This window comes from Agelaius phoeniceus, chromosome Z, assembly GCF_051311805.1.
Source record: "Agelaius phoeniceus isolate bAgePho1 chromosome Z, bAgePho1.hap1, whole genome shotgun sequence".
Taxonomy (NCBI): Eukaryota; Metazoa; Chordata; class Aves; order Passeriformes; family Icteridae; genus Agelaius; species Agelaius phoeniceus.
Genome location: NC_135303.1, coordinates 76,842,429 through 76,861,893, shown reverse-complemented (window position 1 = coordinate 76,861,893; position 19,465 = coordinate 76,842,429). Strand labels below are relative to the sequence as shown.

General features: G+C 41.3%; 2 protein-coding genes across 3 annotated transcripts in view; both read right to left on the bottom strand.

Annotated features, from left to right (window-relative positions):
- Positions 1-1,577: 1,577 nt before the first annotated feature.
- On the bottom strand, positions 1,578-3,115 carry CCNO (cyclin O). The gene is given in 4 exon segments (XM_054652711.2): positions 1,578-2,321; positions 2,478-2,663; positions 2,749-3,054; positions 3,056-3,115. Coding segments are annotated over 4 exon segments (1,038 nt in total). The 3' UTR covers positions 1,578-1,835.
- Positions 3,116-3,928: 813 nt separating this feature from the next.
- DHX29 (DExH-box helicase 29) overlaps positions 3,929-19,465 on the bottom strand; it is a 29,800-nt gene continuing 14,263 nt past the window's right edge. For both annotated transcript variants that reach the window (XM_054651756.2, XM_054651759.2), the window contains 13 exons: positions 19,203-19,347; positions 18,857-18,977; positions 17,820-17,904; positions 17,135-17,223; positions 16,400-16,528; positions 15,518-15,593; positions 13,660-13,884; positions 11,702-11,838; positions 11,004-11,097; positions 9,975-10,277; positions 8,529-8,660; positions 6,891-6,987; positions 3,929-6,166 (listed from right to left, as the gene is read on the bottom strand). In XM_054651756.2, the coding sequence (XP_054507731.2) occupies positions 6,111-6,166; positions 6,891-6,987; positions 8,529-8,660; positions 9,975-10,277; positions 11,004-11,097; positions 11,702-11,838; positions 13,660-13,884; positions 15,518-15,593; positions 16,400-16,528; positions 17,135-17,223; positions 17,820-17,904; positions 18,857-18,977; positions 19,203-19,347 (1,689 nt within the window). In that variant the 3' untranslated portion in view covers positions 3,929-6,110. The remainder of the gene's footprint in view (positions 6,167-6,890; positions 6,988-8,528; positions 8,661-9,974; positions 10,278-11,003; positions 11,098-11,701; positions 11,839-13,659; positions 13,885-15,517; positions 15,594-16,399; positions 16,529-17,134; positions 17,224-17,819; positions 17,905-18,856; positions 18,978-19,202; positions 19,348-19,465) is intronic.

The following is a 19,465-nucleotide window of genomic DNA, read 5'->3' as shown; positions in this document are numbered from 1 at the left end:
CGAGCATAGGCGCTGCCTGCCCCGCCAGCACGGCCGCCCGGCCCCCAGCAGCTCGGTGCCGCGCTCAGCCCCGCGGCTCTCTGCCGGGCAGTGCGGGCGGCAGCTTGGGGGCTGGGCTGGTTTTCATAATGGTGTTTGTTAAACCTCTCTAAGGAGAGGGTCCGTCTGCGCTGAAAGCCACGGGGGACGGCGGCGGGGCGGGTGTGGAGTGTGTTATGTAGGAGAAAAAAGCCCATCAATGGCATCTTGAATGTACCGATCCGCGCACCTGGGAGAGGGTACCCTCGCACCGGCAGACGGTCGCACCCGCTGCTACGGCATGTCCAGCTAAAATCACCGACGGGGTTGGCGGAGGTTGAGCTGCCCTTTATTCCCCCGTGGTGGTCTTGCAGGTATTTTTTATAACAGCAGCGTGGACAAGGTTTGCTCGTTCTGCCTGAGGGCAGGCAGGACTTGGAGCGCCGCCCGGCGTCCGAGTCCCCCCTGCGCTGAAAGGTGAGCACCCCCTAGGGCAGCTCCAGGTCTTTTAACACTGCTTTTGTACACAGATACAAATGAAGAAAATGAAATATTTTACAACACTATGACTGTTTTCTGTCTTTGATTATGCCAGCCTGCTCAGGAGCGTGCATCTGGATATAGACCTGCTAGAAAACTAAACAAACAAACAAACAAACAAACAAACCCAGCTGTTGTTATTATTCCACACTCTGTTTTCCTACACTTATGTCAGTGTATCTATTTTTTTTTCCGAGCCATAACGAAGCCAGCGGTAGCAGTTTGAAACGGGTGAAATAAAACCCCATAGACTGGCTATAGAGCAGGTATTTTTTTTATCACAGCACTGGAGGTGAGGGGGATTTCTTCACCCATCTTTGTCAAGTGCTGTGGTTTATTCATACAGTAAATATTGCTTAATATTGCTACGTCGTTATAACATCATCATATATGTACCGGAACTTATTTACATAATGTTATCTCACGGATATAAATTGTTCTGTACTGTGCTTGTGCTTGTGCTTCCCCAATTTAGGTAGTCTTGGTGGTCTTCTTCAATGAATGCTTAAGGTGTTCCTCCCATCTGAACTTTTCAACTTTGTCTTCAGAGCATGCACAGTTATGGTGTTCCTTGGTCTTTCTGGATCTAACTGGTCTAAATTCTTAATTTTGTGGTTAATTTGCTTTACATTTGCTAATTACTAATTAGTTCATCCTGCTGCTTCCCAATATAGCTATACCTGTCTATTTTTGAAACTATTCACCTGGTGAGTTTCTGTTTATTTAAGCATTAAGCAACTAGTTAACCATATACTGGCTACTACATGGTCTAGAAAGTTATGATTTGGGTTATATTGGTATCTTGTAACTCAAGATGTATAAGCATCTTGTAACTTTGACTCAAGTTACATAGGCATCACAGGGAATGACACTGTTGGGCATGTTTGTTTTGTGGGGGATTGTGTTAACTGACAGGGTGAATTCGTTATGTGCCAATGTATTTCCTCTCCCAGCTGCATCTGCATACTGCCAGCCAACAAATGTATAGAGGTAACAAGCAGAAAAGAGTTTACTCAATATTCAGTTGGTCCTTACGTTATCTTTATGGACCACCCTCCAATTAAATAACACAGTACGTGAGATTCAGTAAAATATTTACATGCTTGACTTTAAAAAATACAGCAAAGGGACAGTGTAGATAACATGGCACATAAAACCGTTTGCAAAATGCCATCTAATTTTTAAGCTCCAATGACACTAAGGCTTAGTGGATCAGACTGCACCGACTTTGTGGAGCACAAACGCCGAGCCAGAGCCGTCTCCACCACCACCCGCTGTCAGCGGTCATCCCCAAGCCAGGGGCACTTCTGGGCCAACTCCGAGGGCAGGAGGAGAGACAGGGACCGCCCATTCAGAGACACCAGGAGCTGAAGCTGCTCCATGCAGTCCCGCAGGAGCCCGTCCGGGTAGCCGCTGATTCGCAGGTCCAGGGGGCTGCGGTGGCGCAGGAGCCGGTCCGCAAGCCCCAGGCTGCTGGCGGCCAGCAGGGAGGGCGCGTATTTGGTGAAGGCATAGTCAGCCAGGCTGAGCTCCGCCACGCCCGCCGCCAGGCTCCGGGCGTCCGCCGCCTCCCGCGCGTCGGCCCCCCGAGCCTCCAGCCGCACCTGGCTGAAGTGCTCCAGGAAGAAGCTGACGGTGGGCGCCGCCAGGTCGAAGTCCAGGCGATGCAGGACGATGCACTCCAGGTTGCGGAGCTGCTGGCGGGTGAAGGCGTCGCAGCAGAGGGCGAGGAGCTCTTTCACGCTAGGAGGGTGCACCTCCACCTGCGGGTGGGGACAGGGGGGAGTGAGGGCGCTGCCGCCGGGAAGCAGTGCAGGGGAGCTGGCGCGGAGCCCGGCCTGTCCGAGCCCCCCTCAGGCCGGCCTCAGCGGGCCGCCACCCCCGGTGGTGGGGCAGCCGGGGCCCGGGGCCGCCCCTACCTGTTTGCAGGCGATGAGCAGCGCTGTTACCCCCAGGAGCTGGAAGCAGTCGGCGGCCACCGGGGTAGTGGCGAGAAAGCGGTCGAGGATGTTGACGGCCAGGCAGAGAGCCTCCAAGGAGAGCCCGAAATGCCGGTGCACGGGGATGAGCCAGCTGACCAGCTTGCAGCGCGCCTCTGCTGTCACCTACGGCACCGGCAGTGGAGGGATCAGGCGGGGCCGACCCCGGGCTCCCCCTCCCATTCCCCGCCGCCGGCCCCGCTGCCCCCACCTGCGGCTGCCGGGCAAGCGGCTCCCGCGGCTGGAAGCGGCTCTCCAGCCCCTTGCGGGAGCGGTACCAGCTCTCGCCATAGTCGCGGAAAGCCTGCAGCTCCTGCGCGTTGTCCCCCACCTCCGCCGCCGTCCCCAGGCGCCGCCGCCATGCCGGGCGCCGCGGGCAGCCCCCAGGGGAGCCGCCGGGCCCCCGGCGCTCCGGAGTGCCGCCGCTCCGCCCGCTCGCCGCCGTCACCATGGGGTGGGCGGCCGTGCCAGGTCCGCTCCGGTCGCGGCACTGGCTATTTGAGCGGAGCGGTGGCCGCCAAAGGTGTCACCGCCCGCCTCCCGGGCACCCCGCCCCGCCCGTCCCGTCGTCTGGGCATTTAGGGGATCACCGTCTCCAAAACAAAATCCGAGCCACCGAAACGTCTGTCTCTTCTCTGCCGCTTGCCCTCGGGCAAAAAGACCATGGAGTCGCAATGTGCCCTCCCGACCACGGCCTCCTCGCTCTCCCGCGGCACAGAGAGCAAACCAGACAGCAGTGCCGTAAACCCACAGATGCGGCCAGCTGAAGCTGCTGCATCGATTTTGCCATTGCCAACGCAGGCATCTCTCCAGCTCCTAGCAGTTCAACTCAGAACCTCGTGAGCTTTAACAACTACCCCTCACTGCCCGTAAGTAACACTTCCAGTGTAGGTCACCAGAAACAGCACAGGAGGACAGCAGGGGAGAGAGCCAAGAATGCTGGAGCTCATGCTGCAATCTGGGTCTCAGTTACGCTTTCATCCATGGACTATTTATGTGATGGGGCACTATTTTAAACAGCTGAAAGCAGGGAAATTAAAACAGTCCTGTACTCCAACCACCCATTTATAGTGTGTTAGAGATGTGGAAAGACCTGGAGAAAGAAAACCTCTTCTGGGTTAAGCACTGGGAAAGATGGCAATAGGAAATAAGAGCTTCAAGAAGCCAACGATACAGAAGAAAAACGGGAGGAGGTGGGAAGTCTACAGCGTGAATAGCAAGAGGAGGAACTCCTCTCCAAAGTGAGGACAGAGACCAGGAGAACATGCTGCCTTTAAAAAAAAGAAAGAACACATTGCAGACCAATTGCAGTTGAGACTATGGTGACAAAGATCCAGAGATACTGAATGGTCTTGTGTCTGACAAATGCTTTGAGAAAAGTAACACGGAAGTGTTAACGGAAGTCTTTATTAAATAAATAGAGCAAAAGAGAAATTTCATCCACCCAAAAGAATACAGGCACAAAAGTTGCTCGTGTATACTGCAGAAGCAGAAAGCCAGTGTAGCATCTGTTTTTTTGTTTCCTGGGTTTTTCTTTTTTTTTTAGCTTTTTTCTTTTTAAAGTTAACTGTGCTTAACTGTACACCACAGTGTGACCTCCTTAATTTGTTTTACAGAAAATTGTTGCTCACAAAGAAGATCGTGCAATTTCCCAGTTATTACAATATATCCCCTTAACTTATTTCAGTTCTTTATTTAGAAGATTACAAAGCACAGCATGCTAGAGAAACACAAATAATAACTCTGAATTTCAACATTACCACCTGTAAATGGAAAAATCCTCTTATTTATCACAGTTGGATAAAGGAGAAGAACTCAAACACAATTCACACTTTCCCTAGGATTTAACCATTTAAGACCAACAACTCATTTGCAAAATTCAAACCCAAAAGAAAGAGCAGCTTGCTAATAACTGAATTACTGAGATATATTTTTCTATTTCATGTTTCCAAAGGATACAAATAAAACATCTCAATCAAAACATCAAATAAAACATCTCAACCAAAATAAAACATAGGAAATTTGTTTAGGGTACAGATTTAGTTTATATCTTCAATGAATAAAATTTGCAGGTTTTGATTTCAGTGTGGGAATATTGAAGGCAAAGTTGAGATCTTAAGATCTAAGATCAAAACTTCCAGTTCAAATTCTTCCTCGCCTAAATGGTGTTGTAAAAAAAAACCCAAAAGTTACTTCCTGTCTCCTCTGAAATCAGGACTACCACTACATTATCATTATACATAAAAGAATAACAGATATGATCCCTGTTCCTACAGAGCTGTTAGCAAACAGCTTTCCTCTTCCAGAACTGGTGTAAGAGCTAATGTGCACAAGCTAGACAGCAATACCAGTTCTGCTGTGATAATCTAAATGGATAGGATCCATGTATTTTGCATTTTTATGTATTCAGTTTCCTGAATGCCCTTCCTGTACGTGATTAACCTCTGCTGTATAAAATCTTTATTTTTCAGATTAAACAGAAGTTGTCATCTACACTGTGCTTCTGTCTGTGAAGACAGTTCCTATTTGACTGCAACTGTTTAATGGCAGATCCTCCCCACCAATATATTTTTTATTCTTGAAAGCTAAGTTGGCAATTTAAAATTGTACTTCATAATTAGAAATAGTGTGGATAGGTGGAAGGTGAGACCATCTGATTCATTAAGCTATTCAGTTAAGGATTATTCAGTATTGAAGAAACAACAAACAAAGGATCACACAGACATCCAGTCATTGTGAGCAAGTAGGGTAGGAGAAAACTGCCACTGGAAGTTTCCACTAGGAACTTCTCTGGTATTTCCTTGAAGAGGGTCAATGTGAATTTTGATAAATAAATGAAGAAAAAACACATGATCATCTCTTGAAGGGGGCCTGGAGAACTATGCAAAATTTAACACACAAAAAAGTATAGTACAGTTGCAGGAGTTGCAAGGATCAGGGTAAACAGGGAGGAATAACTGTGCAAAGAGGCACATCCCCCTCCTTGGGAGGAGCTGCTGGTCAGTACACATCTCACTGAGCACTCATTCACAGCAGTCCATACTATCATCTCATAGATGCTTATAGAGCATCTTCTCAACATAAATCATACAGAAAAATTAAGACTTCTCTAAGATGTCTTGGTTCAATACTGTAAATTTAGTTCAAAAAAAAAAAATCATCACATACATAACCCATATTAGAAACATTTGTCTTCTGTTTGCGTAAACGGAATTCGACTCAACTGAGATTCAGGATTGAACCTTCAATCATCAGTACACATTGTACTGATGGTATGATTAGCACATTAAGTTAAAAAAGAGAAATAGCTGTGAACAGTTCATAGTTTGAAAAAGCTGCTTGCAGTTATCATTCATACAGTCAAGACAAATGGCACCAAATATAAAGGCTAAACATATCCAATGTTCATCTTAAAATTGATAAAAAGAAAGGCTGATCCTATGCAAATCATGCAGTCTATCCCCATCATGGCTGATATCAACCACACTAAGAATTTAAATACTTCCAATTAGTGTTGGAATGCGTATTTCCCCTACAATTACTGAAGCTCTGATTTGTTACTGATTTCTGATTTCAGTTACCATTTTCTGTTTTTATCAGCTCTTTGATGATGTATAAGACCTTGTCATCTAGAAAAGAAAAAAAAACAGCGTGAAAAAGAGCAACTTGATTCTCAAAATGCCAAAAACTGTAAGAGAAGTCTAGCTCTCGGCAACTTAAAATTCTAATGTTTTAGGCTATGCCAGAATCTAAAGAAAAACAAGTGATTACCATTTGGCAAGCAAAAGGACAAACAGTATGTACACAGTACCTCATCATAAAATTATCTGATGAACTGCTGATGACCATTTCAGTATTCCACAAGAGATTGGGAAAGTCGTGGGTTAACTCCCGATACATCAGCATACAGAACTCCCTTTTTTCCCCACCTACAATATGCTCCTGAACATCCAGTGTCCAAATTTAAAACTCTGCTCTGCTATCCCTTACTTTTGGGAACCAACAGGCCATTGGTTAACATTGATTTTGAGACAACTTGCACAACACTTATAAATCATCTGTGCCTAGGATTCTCCACACATAATCTCAATTCTATTTTGAGATGCTTGCCTCACCATTACTACCACTACCTTGAATGCTGTTACCAGGGATATCTTTAAAATGGCAGTTGTGCAGATCTTTGTACATCTGAGGTGAGCCACACAATACATGCAGGGTTAGTAATGACTTTCTGGACACCTCTTAATGGAACTTTCATGTCACATGCTACTGTGTGAGGATGCAGTGTACTAATTATTCCTCAGTTTTGCTACAAGGTCCATTTAAGAAAGAGTACTGCCAGCAATAAGTTACCTTCAAGTGACATTTTGGGATTTTCAAGCTTCTTTTTCAAAACAGACTCAATGAGAACTCTCAGCTGTTTGAAAATTACTGCTATCTTAACAGGAGCCTATAAAAAAAAGACAAACATTTCATCATCAGACATTTCACACCAAAATACAGATCAAAATTTTACCCTACATATATATAAAGAAGAGTTTATAACAAGATTCCTGCAAACATGATGCACATATGTGATTTTTAATGGTAATGACAATCATGATAGATAGTGTACTCATTAAATGACTGTGCTTACATTATGCCATAGCTTTAGGTACCAGTTGTTCACAGTATCAAAGCCTGAAGAACAGCAGCTGAGAAGGGTAACTTAGAATGTGTTCCCACACAACCAGCATAAGAGGAAATTATTACTTCACCAATAAGCTGCCCAATTAATTGCCTTTTTACCCCCTAAGGTAACAAAGTTCAAATTACACTTACACCTGAAATAAAACAGCTATGCATTTGCCTCTTGGGAGGTCTGCCAGGCCTCCTGACAAGGCAATCACAAGCCTTTTCTAAATGTCACTATGAATTTGGATACCTAAACATGAACTCGCTCCCAAAAATATTTCATTTTGTCCTTTCCTCCCTATTTCAATCTTTGTATCATTTATATTCTGCCTTTGGTACAAAAAGTAGTTGCTACAGCAGAAGCACAAAATGCAAGGTATTTTGCTTAGCATCTCAGTAGAAAAGTAGAAATTCTGAAACACTGTAAGATGTGATTAGCCCAGCAACTGCAGAACTGTAGCCATCCAGGGACCAGAAAAAGAATCTCTAACAAATCCACAAGGGACCTGCTTGTTAAAATTCCCTGTTCATGAAAATCAGTGAATTAAATTAGATGACTGCTTACTTGGATCAACAGACTGCAAAAAATTGTTTTGCTGCTTACAGTTGTCTTTGAGAGTAGCACAAGGCCCAGAGCACAGAAGGAGCACAGAAAATTGTAACTATGTAGCTGCCTGGATAGCATAATTTGCCATTTATCAGAATTTACAGAGGATCTTTTTATGACAACTATTTTGTCTGCAAAAATATGCTAGGAAAATGCTCTTAGTTTTCCAGTTTCTAAGTAAAACTTATACACGCAGAAAGGAAAAAATCAAATCAATAAAACCAAACACCCCAAGCCCAAGTAAGCAGCTATTTTACAATTTGGATTTTTTTTTCCAAGCAATTCTGTCTGCACTATAGAACAGTATATACAGTAGCGTGCTAAAGGTAAATACGTAGTTACAAGATTGTAAAATTATAAGAAAGGATAATATAAAAACAGTACACTCCTCTGCTTTTAGTACAAGCTTGATAAAAAAATGTTTAGTCTGCACCCATTTTCAATACCTTTTCTGAAAAAACACTTTCTTCTTGGAGAGGATACTGATTTGTTGCACACCGCGTATGACAAGTCTATTCTTTTGAGTGTGATTTATTAAGATTTCATTACTTGTATATAAAATTTCCCATCATTATCTTAAATTCTCTCCCCTTTCTTCCCTCTTGTCTCCATCTCCCATATACAGTGATCTGAATCAAGCTAATGTATCAACTATGTAGTATGAAAACTCATGGAATCACAAAAGGTGATTAGTTATAACTCCAGTGCACCTGAAAATGGATCCAACCATCAACTGTCAGGAGACGCTCGCGATGCTGGACTTCTATATCCCCACCAAAAAGCAAAATGGGAAAGGGGGATATTAAAGTAGTTTCTCTCAAATACACCTTGGCATACCTCACCTGCATATAAACAAACACAAACAATTAAAAACATCAACAAAAAATCCCAATCACATAACATTCTACAACACTAAATTTGATTGCTACTTCTACAAGCAAGAAATACACTTTTTTCCTTTTTCAAGATGCAACCAAAACAAGTTACTGCAATCGATAGCTATTTGTCTGCCTTACACCACATAAAAAAACTAATTCTAAATAAGTGACAGGTTTATATGCTAGAAGCTAGCTAAAGCCACAGTTTTCTTCTTCAAGCACAAATAGAGACATAACATTAACCTAGTGGTGTTCATAGAAGCAACACTAGAAGTAGTAACTCTACTGAAGCAAAAGGCAGGCAAAGCTCTTTCATTATACATTCTTCTTGGGAACTGTTTTATCACTTTATCTATATCCACATATGCACATGCATAAATGTGGTACACACAGACACACACACTGCATGAAGTATGGGGCTCAGCATATGCTGATTCTGGCTTTGGAATATCCCAAATAAAGACAGAATGGGGTGAAATGAGTTGTAGTGAGAAGAATGGACATAAAGAGAGTGCATCTTCATACAAAAGTGCAGGCTTAGTTTGCCCCAGTCTTCATGGAATAACTTACCTACCTTAGCTGCTGTCTTGTCATCACACTATGATGTTCTTGGGGGTCAGGAAATATTTTCAATTCTCAAAAAATACTATCACTTTATATGCATTAAAAAGTCTAATACTTTCTGCTTCTCCACACTAAATCCGGCCATTAAACAACTGTCCAACTTTTGTTGTACCGGAAGTATAACTAAATACAAACACTTCAGTTTAGCAAATAGCTGACAAGATTTTCATTTGAAGAGGAAAGAAGTTAAAAAAATGCAACTCACTTAGGGAGTTTAGCTGTCCATTACAGAATTGGCTCTTTTATTTTATTACTGGTGTAAGTCAGTACCAAGTTTCAAAACCTCAGAATAGTAACAAAGCAGACTTTGAAAAGTTACTATTACATATTACTGTGTAAAGTGCTATTAAAATCAACAAGACTCTATTTAAAAAAAATCAATGATACTATTAAGTTAAATGATACACAGAAAATGCCTTCCATTTATAGCTACCAGCTTCATCATGAACAGATTTGTCCATGACCTTCAGCTTCACCTTCTTTTTCTTCAGCACTCAGTTGACCCACTTTTATGAACTTTAGGATCATTAGATAATAACACTCTTGAACATAAAACAGTAAGATATTAAATAACATACACCAGTTTGAAGTATACTAGAGGCAGAACTCCACCTTTACACAAACTACTAGCAACATTCACTATCTTCAACTTACCTTCTCCTGGTAAAGCAGCCATCCATAAGTCTGCAAGTCTCGATTTACAGAAGAGGGATGAACTTGAGCTTTACCCTGAGCAGTTTCTACCATGCAAGCCAGCTTCTCTGTAATATCCACAGACTTTGCATATAGTATTTTTCCTACGTTGTCATATAGCCCTGCAGTCAACACAGCTTTAAGAAGAGCTATTTCACTGAGAGACAGGGACTGTGTGGCTCCATTTCCATCCCCTCCACAATGTGTTGAAGGTGCTGTAAACCCTGCCGCTCTGACCACCCTTATGAGTTCTTGCTTCACGTCCTGAAATTAGGATAGCATTAGTAAAGTTTTGAATTAAAGAAGTTACATACTCCACTTCAACAGCAGGAAATGACGCTTCATCTGAATGATTCATGTTCTCCAGGAGAAATGCCTTACTAGAATAATCACTTGTATTTTCTGCAGCCATACTGGAATCCTAGCTATTTCTATGATAAAAACATTACTTATAACAATCTGATATCTAGAACACAGGATTAAATATGTGGAAATATATATTCTGCAAATACTAAATCTCTACCTGCAGTTAAAATGAAAAGATACATTTGCATCAAAGATCCAATTCCGCCTAGAAGTACTCAGTAAACCAAACTCAATAGGAAAGATCAACAAAAACAATTTCTCACCAAAAATAAGAGGCCATTCGTGTACATTTGTGGCTCATCTTTCAAATTAACTGTTGGTATTTGATATCAAGAATAATATAAATATGTTAATCAATAAAGTTTTGATTCTCTGATGAAAGTAAGGCCTAGCTTCTCCAATGGCAGCAACTACAAAGCTGTTTACCAAAGTGCATATCCAAAACTCAAATACAGACGCAGCTACCTTGATTGAGAGTGTGCATTTCATCAGTCCCTAAATTCCACTTGCTTTTATGTTGTCCAAATAGTAACTGCCATATATCATGTCTTTAAAAGGGAATGACATTTTCAGAGGGAAATTTTAACAAATAACTTTATGAGTACAGAGCATAATAAGTTTTACCTCCAGAGTTAACAGTGAAGTCCTATTAAGGAAATTCCTTCTGCAATAAGTCATTTCAGCACGATACCCCCCTTCCTGTCGGGCCCTTTTCCACCTAAGGGAAAAATAGCGAATGTCTTATTACAGCAAGAAACCCATCAAGACTGCAACAGAAGAGGCACTAAGTTAAAAAAGAAAAATGTGTTTTGAAAAGCATTTTCCACTCTAAATTAAGTTGTATTAATGAAGATTAATTCTGCTGGTCTAAAGACACTCTAAAGAACACGACTGTAATGTAGATTTGACAGATACAAGGTGATTTACTCTCAACCCCCACACATTTGTCTCTCTGGACAGTCAAAACAAAATTCAGACTTAGTGGTAATACCCTAAAGAGGAAAAAACCTGTATGTCATTTTATACATTTGTGCTTTAACAAATACAAAATATTCTGGTCAAAATACCACAACCAGCAAACAAAACACTAGGATAAACTGACACAGTAAACTTCTGTATGTAAGCAGGCATAGTTAAAAGGTATTGAAAACCAAAACACTAAGCAAACTGTCCATTTTGTGTTACAGTAGTTGGCAATCTATTTTTACTCTGAACAGAAGAAACTTGAAATGAAAGCAGTTCAAAAATATTAAGGATTCTTTACATAACTGTATTATCTGTTATCTGCTACTAGTTATGAGCATAGGAGAATCATCACTTACCCCAGATAAGCATTGTAGATTGTTATATGGTCTGAAACTGCCATAGCTAGAGATGATTTTGCAAGATCTGCTTCATCTTTTCGACCAATAGGTGTAGTAAATGGGGATTTTTCTGTCATAACAGCAGCCAAAGTTGCCTGCAATTTTTCAGTACACATCACTTAGAAAATTTCAGGCTATTTTTGTGTTATAAATCTGTAAGCTTATAACAAAATTCTTCTTTTATCATTATCTTAGAATTATGGGCTTGGGTTGCAAGGGACCTTAAAAATCATCTCGTTTCAAGCCCCTGCTTTAGGCAGGGACACCTTCCCCTAAACCAGGTTGCTCAAAGCCCCATTCATCCCAGCCTTGAACACTTCTAGCAATCGGACATCCACAACTTCTCTGGGCAACCTGTGCCAGTGTCTCACCACCCTCACAGTAAAGAATTTCTTCCTAATATCAAATCAAACCAAATGCTTCTTCAGTTCAAACCCATTCCCTCTTGTCCTGCTACCATATGCCCCTTAAAGAAGTTCCTTCTCAATGTCCTCAGGTACTGAAAAGCTGCAATTAGGCCATGCTGAAGCCTTTTCTCCATGCTGTACAACCCAAATTTTCTCAGTTGCCTCAAAGAAGAGGTACTCCAATCCTCTCTGATCATCTTTGTGATAAACTCTGGACTCACTTCATCAGATCCACATCCTTTTTGTGTTGGGGCCACCAGAGCTGGATCCAGCACTGCAGCTGAGGTCTCATGAAAGCACAGCAGAGGGGAAAAATCCCCTCCCTCCCTCCCCTGCTGCCCACACTGCTCTGGATGCGGCCCACTGCACCCAGAGCAGTGTGGGCAGCAGGGGAGGGAGGGGATTCTGGACACTTCTGGCTCTCTGGGCTGTGAGTGCCATGGCTGGGCCATGTCCAGCCTCTCACCCACCAGCACCCCCAAGTCCTTCCTTCCCAAGGCTGCTCTGGGGCTGTTCATCCCCAGCATGTGTTGGTATCTGGGGTTGTCCTGCCCTGGTGTAGCACCAGCACCTGGCCTTGTGAGCTCCACATCTGCCCACTTCTGCAGGTCCCTTTGGATGACATCCCATCCTCCAGGGGTGTCAACAGCATTACTCAGCTGGGGTCATCTGCAAATTTGCTGAGGGTGCAGTTTATCCCTTTGTCTTATGTCACTGATGAAGATATTTAATAAGTCTGGTCCCAACATAGACCCCCAAGGGCACCACTTGTCACTGCTGGCCATCAGGACACAGCCCTTGACCACGAGCCTCTGGATGGGACTGTACAACCACTTTCTTATCCATCTAATAGTTCACCCTCTGAATCCATCTCTCCCCAGTTTAGATGGGGGACCACAGTAAAGGCTTTGCAGAAATCCAGATAAACGAGTATGTAGCCTTTCCCTTGTCCACTGATGTGGACTTTCCATCATGGAAGACTATTGGGTTGGTCAAGCAGGACTTGCCCTTGGTTAAGCTCATGCTGGTGTCTTGAATCACCTTTCCTCCAAGTGCCATACTATATTTCTAGGAGGATCTGTTCCATGGTTCTTCCCAGGTAGAGAATTGAAGCTGACAGTTTAGTAGCTCCCAAGGCCCCTCTTTTCTACTTTTTTTAAAAGAAGATGGGTACAATGTTTCCCCTTTCCCAGTCACCTGGGACTTCACCTGACTGCCATAAAAGTAGTTGCAAAAAACCTGGAGAGCAAGCCTGATTATCCACTGTGGAGAATACCTAGGAGTTTAGAATTATAGAACTGCTTTGAGTTGGAAAAGACCTTAAAAATCATTGAGTCCAACCATAAAGAACACTTATATTATTCCCCTCCATGATGTCCAGGTGCCCTCACCCTAAAGTAAGCATTTTAACTTGCATCATCTTTTCAAAATGCACATTACAAGAAATCAGATTAATGGCAAAGAATTAATAATTTCTATACTTTGTAAAATATCATTTTTTTCACTCACCACAGGATCCAAGCAGCCAAATATAGCGCCAAATATAAGCATTTTGCCGATCTTTACATTAACAGGAAGGGCTGCAAGGTGCTGGCCCAACGGAGTCAACTTGGGCTCGTTTAAGTGACAAGCACCAATCTTCCTCAAAAGATTCATTGCATTACCAATTACTTGCTGCTGTGGGGGATCTAATGCTCTAGAAAGAAAATCTTCAGGAGAGCCAAGACTGCATTTCTGTGAAATAAAGGGACATATATTTCAATATAAAAAATTATTACAAAAAAGTTAGCTACACAGAAAACTGGAACACTGGTCTTGCATCAAAAGTTCACATTTCCTCCCGACCAAACAAGCATCTTGCTTCCTGGAAGGCTGACATGCCCCACATTAGGTTAACTAAACTTCACTGTTTGGAAGGGCTTCATATGGCATGACCACTGTTCAGGAAGTGTGTTACCAGTGATTGCTGATGAGCAGGGGACTCTCAATCCTGACGGGCTGCAGTTCAACCCAGCACTAATTTGCCAGGTTGCTATTCACATCCTACTCACTTAAGACATGGTGACAGGTAATGGAATTCCTCCCTTAAAAAGAAATCAATTAGGAGGCTATTAACAGAGTTTAAAATTGTCACTCTGAGGCAAACTGGAATCATATTCATAATCACTATTCTCTGAACAGCATGCTCGTATTTTACAGCAATCAAGAGCTGAGTTACTCCCTGACCTGTATGAGAAGCCCCACTAAATAACTGCATTGGACTTGGTTTGTAGTAACAAACCCTTTCAACTACTAGGGTCAATAATTCCAAAACAGGCAATAGTATGAAGACGTAATTTGTCCAGAGGCATGCATAGTATTTTTAGCTAACAAGATGTATTGGGCTTGTGTTGCCAGGTTCAGGTAGTAGGGGCTGCATGGGTGAGTTTGGTGGGAAGCTGAGAGAGCAGCTTTCCCTACATCTAGAAAATGCCACGTAGCTCCAGGGTAGATCCACTGCCCAAGGCTGAGCCAATCAGTGATGGTGATCATGGCTCCAGGAGAAGTTACTGCACAGAAACAAATTGCAGCCAGAGACAAGGAGGTGAGAACAAGTCTGAAGACACTAAAAACAGTGAATAAAGTAGGGGAGGAGGTTCTCCAGCTGCTACAGCCCATGGTGAGGAAGGCTGTTCCCCTGCAGTTCATAGAGGTCTGTGGTGGAGCCCACATTCAAGCAGGTAGGTGCCTGAAGGATGCTGTGACCCCGTGGAGAGCTCACACTGGAGCGGGCTCCTGGCAGGACCTGTGGTGCCATGATGAGAGGAGCCCACACTGCAGCAGGTTTGCTGACAGAACCTATGACCCTGAGGGGGATCCATGCTGGAGCAGTTAATGAAAAACTGCAACCTGTGGGAAGGATTCACACTGTAAAGGACTGTCTCCAGTGGAAGTGACCCCAAGATTGAGCAGAGGAAGGAGTTCTCCCTTTCTCTGAGGAGGAATCAGCAGCAGAAATCTGTGATAAACTGACCAAAACTGTCATTCCCCATCTCCCTGTGCTGATGGAGGATAGGAGGTAGGGAATTGGGAAATAAAGTTATGACCAGGAAAGAGGGAGGGGAATTTTTTACTTCTCATTAACCTACTCTAACTTAATTGGTTATAAATTCAATTGATTTGCACAAATCAAGTCTGTTTTGCCTGGGACAGTAACTGGTGAGTCATCTCTTTGTGTCCTTATCTCTAGCTATGAGCCTTTTGTTATATTTTCTCTCCCATCCACCTGAGGTGGAGAGTAATAGAGGAGCTTTGGGGCCACCCAGCATCCAGTCAAGGTCAACAACCCACCACACAAGGTTAGCAATTCTAAAACCAAAAACCGTACCATAATATGAAGGCATAATTCCTCCAAAGGCACACGCAGTATTTCTGGAACAGAATATTCCATGAAGCTTTCAAACCTGCAACATCACAAAATATATATTTAACTACATCTTTGAATTAAACTTGTAAATCTGGTTTTTACCTAGTCATTCTTTGCAGTTCTTCTCTTGAGGGGCAGGGAAGGGAGTAGCATGGCCAAGCCATTCATACTTTGAATTAAGTTATGTGTGGTGGCTTTGAAAACAAGTTTTAGTCAGAGAGAGAAAGGCAGGAAACCCCAATTTTCAAAACAAGTCCGTAAAAAATGCTTTCAAACTGAAAAGCCTTTTAGGGGGCTAAAAGGCACACTTCATTGGTTAGATCAAAAGACTTTAATGTTAATTCTTCCTCAGCTGAAAGTCACTTTAGGTTTTCACAGAAGGAGGAAAAAGGTTATTCCACTGCAGTAACAGAAACTAACTCTGCAGTGACCCCATCTCATTCATAGATATTACCTCCTCAGAAGCCTACAGACTTGTCTGATAGAAAATTCAAAGTTTAGCAGGTAAGGTTTGCACACATTTGATGTAAGCCAATCAGGTGGTGTAAAAAATTGATGTTCTACAATTTCCTGTGCTGCACTTTTCCTTTAATTATGAAATTTGTTTTAAAAACACACTACAGAAATATTAAGAATAAAATTAACTTTTTCAAAAAGTGTGAAAGTCTACTCTAACACTTTATACATGTGATACTCAAATTCTTGTTTTGCTTGAGTTTTTTCCAGTTTTATCTTTCTGGTTAGCAGTAAGTAAAGTGATTTTCAACAATAATTCTTGGATTTGCACAGGAAAAAACCCACGGTATTGATGTGATTTACAGCATTTGGCTAAGTTTACCATACCTGTCTCTCGTGTACATTCGGAAGCAGAACCCATCCCTAACACGGCCAGCTCTTCCTTGCCGCTGCAGAGCACTAGCTTTACTAACAAAGGTCTCTTCCAGGGAACTCATCTGACTGCTTTCATGATACCTACATTATAAAGCAGATTCAGATTTCAGAAATGAAATTTTCATGTATCTATAACCTGAACACCAGCATACTGACAATATATCTAATGAGCAATTTTTGAAAATACATTTCGTTTTGAAAACCAAGCATATCTGGGAGGAACTGTGTATTATAATACCTTGAATACAAGTCACTAGTGAAAGCATAAAAACTGGAAAATGAAAGCTTTTTTATTTCATCACCTTGGCAATTCAGAACCATTCTAACACTGTGTAGGGATTTTCACATTTAAAGTGTGAAGAAAAATAACTTTCAAAACATGAGATAGCATAAAAAGTACTTTCTTCATTTTTAAAACAGTACTTAATCATAATTATCCATACTTTATATCCATTATCTATGAACTTCCCTTGCTCTTCTCACCATTTCAAACTTCAAACATACATCCCAAACCTGTACCCAAAACTGCAAGCTTTTAAATGAGGTTAGCACATTTCTGCATCCAGAACTCTAATTAATAGATAATTACAAAAAGGATTGCTCTAAGTTAATAAAGATACTACAAAATCCTTGCAGCTCTGTCCTCCAAAATATGTACAGTGTGACTGATGAAAATCAAACCCTCACCTATTTTCTTTTGTTCTCCCAGTATCAATTACAAAGACAACATCTGGTATTGTGATACCCGTCTCTGCTATATTGGTTGCCAAAACAATCTGGAAAGAGTAACATAACATTAAAAGAAGAATTGGAATGTGCAATACGTTTCAATCTTTATATCACTATTATGGAGTAAGTCTGGGTAAATTTTTTTTTTACCCAAAAATGTTTCCTTAAATAATATGACAAATAATGAAAACCTACATGACTTGGAAAATGGTCTAGTTTTCCCCAAGGAGAGAAATTAAAAGTTAAGAAATAATTTCACATTCACATTTTGCTTTATAATCCACCAAAATTACTGCTCAGTACCTGCCAAAATTGATCAACATTTAATTACGTAGTTTAGCAGTAAATAAAATAGTATTTCTCCAAGATAAAAGCCATAGTTCCTGGCTAACAATAGTTAAAATACAGGTAAGTAATAATTAAGGAAGATTACAGAAAATATTTAAGTTTAAGAATTTGTCCAATATTGTCAGTATTTCCACAGCACATGGTCTTCTATCCATTATGGACCACTAAGTTAGAATTGTTTTTTGCAGAGAGGAAATTCTAGGAACACAGTTGTTGTGTAATTCTGTATGATAACAATTCAGAGTTGCACCCACAGAAAATTTCTCTTTTCAGTTGTGAAATCTGTAAATACTACCTTTCTAATACCAAGAGGAGGTATTGTAAATGCAGCTGCTTGATCTTGTGTTGAAAGAACAGAATGCAAAGCTATCAATCTGTGCCTAGAACAAGAAATTGTAATAATAAATACACATTTATCAAATAACACGGAGTAAAAATATAAGACCAGTATAATGACAACATGTGGAGAAGAGCAGACAATTGAAAGAGTAAAACTTTGTATGATTACATATGAAAGTCTGCTTCATTGTTTTATTACAATAGCTAGAAAAAATAACCTAATTAGTTCATAGGGATGTTCTCCCATTCAGTAAAAATGCAGGAAAAATAGTAATGCAGAACTGCTGGTTACTTTACAATAACAGTCTAGCAATAAAGGGAGCTAGCTGTTTGTAAACCCAGGTTCTTTAAATTGTGCTTCCAAGAAAATGACCGTAACAAATACATGCAACTTTGAGTAATAGAGGTCTTCAGGGATGAGACCACCACAGAGACTGGTACTTTCCTTCTCTTCCAGACCTTTACATCTCAGTCCATCCACAAATATTTAACAATTGACTGCAATTGTTCCTTTTATGCAGTTGTGCTGCTAACTTTTAGTTACCCCAAAAAAATTTTGAAATTATCTGTCACTACAACCCTAGGCCATTTCTCTTGGTAGATCCAGATGCTCTGGAGCTCTTAGGAAGTAGTCACTTCCATGTAAACAGTAAGCCACAGAAATCTATATCCCAGGTATGGCAGCTTCCATACCCTAAGAAGCGGAAAAGAAGTAGTCAAGTGCTTTTGATTGCATAAATTTGTTGAAGATTAAAATAGAAAGCAATGAAAGAAAATGTACCATACCATTCCTAAGTATCTGTCATTGTTGTTGAGTAACTTTTAGACTATAGCAGTAAGAGTACATTTGCATTGTAGTAAAAGTACATTTGTAGCAACATTAGCTCAGAGGTGTAACTCTCACTTGTCTTTACAAGAATAGCAAACCTTAATGAATATGTTTGTTGGGTTGTAAATTAAGAGTATTAACTTCATAGAAAGTATCTGCATTACCTGTCGTGCAAGTTAAATCTTCTGTCAGTTGAAATGAGATCATACAGCTGCTGGATATGAGCAAGGCCTGGTAAAAAGATCAGCACAGCACCTTCAATATTCTTGAACTGGGGACTTCTATCTGCAAAATAACAGCACAAGCATATAGCTAAAACAAACATGCATGGCAAAGAGTTTCACAGAACAACAGGAACGAATGCCAGGCCCCTTAGTTAATGCTTTTTAGGATCTTTCCTATGAGAATGAAATCAAGTACTTCATTATAGAAGTAGTAGAAAGCAGTGGAAAATAAATCCAAAGGACAACCCCAAGTACATAAACTTCTTAAGAAGTGGACTAGAAGTACCTAAGTATGCAAGCAACTCCAAAATAAGTTCAAGGTTGATCTTGTAAGGGTTCATATATAAGATAGCCTGCTGTGTACGATTGCTATACTTCGAATAGTAAGGAGTCAAATTGATACCAGATCCAGACTGGATTGGGATATACTCCTAAAAAACAAGAGTAAGCAGAAAAAAAAAATCACATTCTTAGTATTTTAGAAGAACATAAAGAGCAGAAGGTGAATTTGCCATTCACTTGAAACAGAGACTGGGACAAGAGAAATTT